Genomic DNA, 5,980 nt, shown 5'->3' with positions numbered 1-5,980 from the left:
TAAGGACACTACTCTGTAAGGTCACTACTCTGTAAGGACACTACTCTGTAAGGTCCCTACTCTGTAAGGTCACTACTCTGTAAGGACTGCTACTCTGCCGATTTTGTGATCTGACAGGTATTTCTACTATACGGACGACACGTGTTCAGAGGGTCCGTGGCGTAGCACAGGAAGTAGCACAGGAAGTAGCACAGGAAGTAAGGATGCTGAAGGTGCAGCATCACCCCTTGAAAAATCTGAATAGAAACATGTTTTCATATAAATGTATTATGTTTTTTGGTCCCTTAGTTCAAGCCCAGTTCTGAGGCAAGGAGAGGGATGGAAGCAACATTGTTAAATCAGTTGATAAAATCAAGAATACAAATATTAAACAGTAGCTATGTGTTCTGACCTTGAAGAAAAAAAACTACAAAACAATAGCCCTTTTAAAAGTGGTACTATATGGTCTGTAGCCAGAACCAGGAGCAGTACATGTTCTTTGAGCAAAACAACAGTAGGAGCTTCTACTGTATATTTGACATTGATATTGTTCATTTGATATTCTCTGAATAAGAAGCATACAAATCTGCTTCACGCAAGCACACACACCACACACACACACACACACACACACACACACACACACACACACACACACACACACACACACACACACACACACACACACACATACACACTAAGGTGAGATGTAATAGACCATGCAATATCTTATATTTATATGACTTTCCCTTCCATTGTCAATTCATAGCAGAGAACGGTTGGGTGAATCTTGAATTTCAGCCTAACACCTTAGAGAATAGAAATGAGTCACAGCCTAATACCCTAGATAATATAAATGAGTCACAGCCTAACACCCTAGAGAATAGAAATGAGTCACAGCCTAACACCTTAGATAATATAAATGAGTCACAGACGAACACCTTTGCTAATAGAAATGAGTCACAGCCTAATACCCTAGATAATATAAATGAGTCACAGCCTAACACCCTAGAGAATAGAAATGAGTCTCAGCCTAACACCTTAGATAATATAAATGTATCTATCTAGAGTCAACACATTACACCCAGCCATTCCATTGCTAGAGTTCAGATCTGAGGTGGTTGATTTGGGATAGACTCTGTCCGTGTCTCCAATGCCACCCTATACTGTCACTGAACAAAAATATAAACACAACATGTAAAGTGTTGGTCCCATGTTTCATGAGCTGAAATAAAAGATCCCAGAAATGTTCCGTATGCACAAAAAAGCTTATTTCTCTCAAATGTTACGCACAAATTTGTTTACATCCCTTGCCAAGATAATCCATCCACCTGACAGGTGTGGCATATCAAGAATCTGATTAAACAGCACCATCATTACACAGGTGTACCTTGTGCTGGGGACAATAAAAGGCACCTCTAAAATGTGCAGTTTTGTCACACAACACAATGCTACAGATATCTCAAGTTTTGAGGGAGCGTTCCACTGACGTGCTGACTGCAGGAATGTCCAACAGAGCTGTTGCCAGTGAATTGAATGTTCATTTCTCTACCATAAGCCACCTCCAACATGGTTTTAGAGAATTTGGGAGTACGTCCAACTGGCCTCACAGCCCCCCAGGACAGCTGAGGAAACTGTGGGTTCTGCACAAACTGTCAGAAACCGTCTCCGGGAAGCTCATCTGCATACTCGTCGTCGTCACCAGGGTCTTGACCTGACTGCAGTTCGGTGTCGTAACCGACTTCGATGGCCACTGACACGCTGGAGAAGTGTGATCTTCACGGATTAATCCCGGTATCAACTGTACCGGGCAGATGGCATTGTGTGGGCAAGCTGTTTGCTGATGTCAGTGTTGTGAACAGAGCAATTTGAATGCACAGAGACACTGTGACAAGATCCTGAGCCCATTGTGGTGCCATTCATCCACTGCCATTACCTCATGTTTCAGCATGATAATGCACGGCCCCATGTTGCAAGGATCTGTACACAATTCCTAGAAGCTGAAAATGTCCCAGTTCTTTCATGGCCTGCATACTCACCTGACATGTCACCTATTAAGCATGTTTGGTCTGGATGGATGTTTACGACGTGTGCGACAGCGTGTTCCAGTTCCTGCCAATATCCAGCAACTTCACAGAGCCATTGGAGAGGAGTGGGACAACATTCCACAGGCCACAATCAACAGCCTGATCAACTCTATGTGAAGGAGATGTGTCGCGCTGTATGAGGCAAATGGTCACACCAGATACTGACTGGTTCTCTGAGTCACGCCACTACTTATTTTTATTTTTAAAGGTACTGTATCTGTGACCAACAGATGCATATCTGTATTCCCAGTCATGTGAAATCCATAGATTAGGGCCTAATGAATTTATTTAAATTCACTGATTTCCTTATGAACTATAAGTCAGTAAAATCTTTAAAATTGTTGCATGTTGGATTTTTTAAAAACAATTTTGTTCATTGTATTTTAAGTTCACTACTTTTAACCAGGGCCCATAGGCCCCTGTAGAAGAAGCTCACTATATACTGTAGGTAATAGGGTGCCATTGGGGACAAGCTCTGTGAGATGTATAAGTGATTCTCTGGAAGCCATAGGAATATTAATGGTATGAATAAAATCAGTGGTGAGGAAGTAGATTTGATTTGATGAGCTGAGAGAGACAGACATTCATCAATGGGAATGTGCTTTCTGTATGAGGAACATAAAGCATGGAGCCTGAGAGAGAATGAGAAGACAGTGGAATGATGAAAATAAAAGAATGACTGAAGAAATGTAGGAGTAAAATAATGAGTCGCGGTGTCTCCAGGGTAAAGACTCCAGGGTAAAGACTCCAGGGTAATGCCTCCAGGGTAAAGTCTCCAGGGTAAAGACTCCAGGGTAAAGACTCCAGGGTAAAGCCTCCAGGGTAAAGACTCTAGGGTAAAGACTCCAGGGTAAAGACTCCAGGGTAATGCCTCCAGGGTAAAGACTCCAGGGTAATGCCTCCAGGGTAATGCCTCCAAGGTAAAGACTCCAGGGTAAAGACTCCAGGGTAAAGACTCCAGGGTAAAGTCTCCAGGGTAAAGACTCCAGGGTAAAGCCTCCAGGGTAAAGCCTCCAGGGTAAAGACTCCAGGGTAAAGACTCCAGGGTAATGCCTCCAGGGACTCCAGGGTAATGCCTCCAGGGTAAAGACTCCAGGGTAAAGACTCCAGGGTAAAGACTCCAGGGTAATGCCTCCAGGGTAATGCCTCCGGGTAAAGACTAGGGTAAAGCCTCCAGGGTAAAGACTCCAGGGTAAAGACTCCAGGGTAAAGACTCCAGGGTAAAGACTCCAGGGTAATGCCTCCAGGGTAATGCCTCCAGGGTAAAGACTCCAGGGTAAAGACTCCAGGGTAATGCCTCCAGGGTAAAGACTCCAGGGTAAAGACTCCAGGGTAATGCCTCCAGGGTAAAGACTCCAGGGTAAAGAAAGTCCAGGGTAAAGACTCCAAAGGGGTAATGCCTCCAGGGTAAAGACTGCCTCCAGGGTAATGCCTCCGACTCCAGGGTAAAGACCTCCGGGTAATGCCTCCGGGGTAATGCCTCCGACTCCAGGGTAAAGACTCCAGGGTAATGCCTCCAGGGTAATGCCTCCAGGGTAATGCCTCCGGGGTAATGCCTCCGGGGTAATGCCTCCGGGGTAAAGACTCCAGGGTAAGGCCTCCAGGGTAAAGACTCCAGGGCAATGCCACCAGGGTAAAGACTCCAGGGTAAAGACTCCAGGGTAAATACTCCAGGGTAAAGACTCCAGGGTAAATACTCCAGGGTAAAGACTCCAGGGTAAAGACTATGGTGATCTGATTTCTTCAAATGTAACTTTATTGAACCTTTTATTTAACTTTATTAAAATATTATTTAACTAGGCAAGTCAGTAAGAGCAACTTCTTTACAATGATGGCCTACCCCGGCCAAATTCGGACAGCACTGGGCCAATTGTTGTGATCTGATGAAGTGAAAATGCTTTTATGAAATGAAGAAAATACATACAAGAGTGGATCCCAAATGTCACCCTATTCAGGCCCATAGGGCTCTGGTCTAAAGTAGTGCTCTATATAGGGAATAGGGTTCCATAGGGCTCTGGTCTAAAGTAGTGTATTATATAGGGAATAGGGTTCCATAGGGTTCTGGTCTAAAGTAGTGTATTATATAGGGAATAGGGTGCCATAGGGCTCTGGTCTAAAGTAGTGCACTATATAGGGAATAGGGTGCCATAGGGCTCTGGTCTAAAGTAGTGCACTATATAGGGAATAGGGTGCCATAGGGCTCTGGTCTAAAGTAATGCACTATATAGGGAATAGGGTGCCATAGGGTTCTGGCCCCATGTCATTGAGGATTTCAAGTTAAAGGTCTACCGGGTTACTGCAGGCAATGTTTTTAGAAAGCAGGATCCCGCTTTCTGACACTGGGTATGACATTGCGTCCCAAAATGCCTTGGCATTCTCCTGATTCCATGATGTCATGCACACATTCAATGCACACAGTGCCTGAGGCATCAAATCAACCACAAAACATCACTGCACCTCCTCCAAGTTTGACTGGAGGGAAGGTGCTATTTCCTTTGAAGGCTGAACCTCCTCCATGTTTGACTGTAGGGAAGGTGCTATTTTCTTTGAAGGCTGAACCTCCTCCATGTTTGACTGTAGGGAAGGTGCTATTTTCTTTGAAGGCTGAACCTCCTCCATGTTTGACTGTAGGGAAGGTGCTATTTTCTTTGAAGGCTGAACCTCCTCCATGTTTGACTGTAGGGAAGGTGCTATTTTCTTTGAAAGCTTCATTTTATTATCTGTAAACATAGAGCTGGTGATTCTATGATTTACCAAATTATATTTTGAAAAGAGGAAGTGAAGTACTTTGAGAATACTTTAAGAATATTTGGTTTCCGTCTCCATCTCCTCCATCTCCTCCATCTCCTCCATCTCCATCTCCTCCATCTCCTACATCTCCATCTCCTCCATCTCCTCCATCTCCTCCATCTCCATCTCCTCCATCTCCATCTCCTCCATCTCCTCCATCTCCATCTCCTCCATTTCCATCTCCATCTCTCCATCTCCTCCATCTCCATCTCCATCTCCTCCATCTCCTCCATCTCCTCCATCTCCATCTCCTCCATCTCCATCTCCATCTCCATCTCCATCTCCTCCATCTCCATCTCCATCTCCTCCATCTCCATCTCCATCTCCTCCATCTCCATCTCCTCCATCTCCATCTCCTCCATCTCCATCTCCATCTCCATCCATCTCCATCTCCTCCATCCATCCATCTCCATCCATCCATCTCCATCTCCATCTCCTCCATCTCCATCTCCCATCCATCTCCTCCATCTCCATCTCCTCCATCTCCATGTCCATCTCCTCCATCTCCATCTCCTCCATCTCCATCTCCCATCTCCATCTCCTCCATCTCCATGTCCATCTCCCATCTCCATCTCCTCCATCTCCATCTCCCATCTCCATCCATCCTCCATCTCCATCTCCATCTCCATCTGTCCATCTCCATCCATCTCCATCTCCTCCATCTCCATCCATCTCCTCTCCATCTCCATCTCCTCCATCTCCATGTCCATCTCCTCCATCTCCATCTCCATGTCCATCTCCTCCATCTCCATCTCCATGTCCATCTCCTCCATCTCCTCCATCTCCTCCATCTCCATGTCCATCTCCTCCATCGCCATCTCCATCTCCTCCATCTCCATCTCCTCCATCTCCATCTCCATCTCCTTCATCTCCATCTCCATATCCTCCATCTCCATCTCCTCCATCTCCATCTCCATGTCCATCTCCTCCATCTCCTCCATCTCCTCCATCTCCATGTCCATCTCCTCCATTGCCATCTACATCTCCTCCATCTCCATCTCCATCTCCTCCATCTCCATCTCCATCTCCTTCATCTCCATATCCTCCATCTCCATCTCCTCCATCTCCATCTACTCCATCTCCATGTCCGTCTCCTCCATCTCCATCTACATCTCCTCCATCTC

The 5,980-nt window shown here is 45.6% G+C and overlaps 1 protein-coding gene across 1 annotated transcript in view; it reads right to left on the bottom strand.

The window, feature by feature from the left end:
* LOC112227455 (potassium voltage-gated channel subfamily B member 2-like) overlaps positions 1-4,418 on the bottom strand; it is an 11,657-nt gene extending 7,239 nt beyond the window's left edge. Inside the window, exon 1 of the mRNA XM_042308670.1 lies at positions 4,356-4,418. Within this exon, the coding sequence (XP_042164604.1) occupies positions 4,356-4,418 (63 nt within the window). The remainder of the gene's footprint in view (positions 1-4,355) is intronic.
* Between the last annotated feature and the right edge of the window lie 1,562 nt (positions 4,419-5,980).

This window comes from Oncorhynchus tshawytscha, linkage group LG29 (assembly GCF_018296145.1).
Source record: "Oncorhynchus tshawytscha isolate Ot180627B linkage group LG29, Otsh_v2.0, whole genome shotgun sequence".
In the NCBI taxonomy this organism is placed as follows: Eukaryota; Metazoa; Chordata; class Actinopteri; order Salmoniformes; family Salmonidae; genus Oncorhynchus; species Oncorhynchus tshawytscha.
This window is presented reverse-complemented; position numbering and strand designations above follow the sequence as displayed.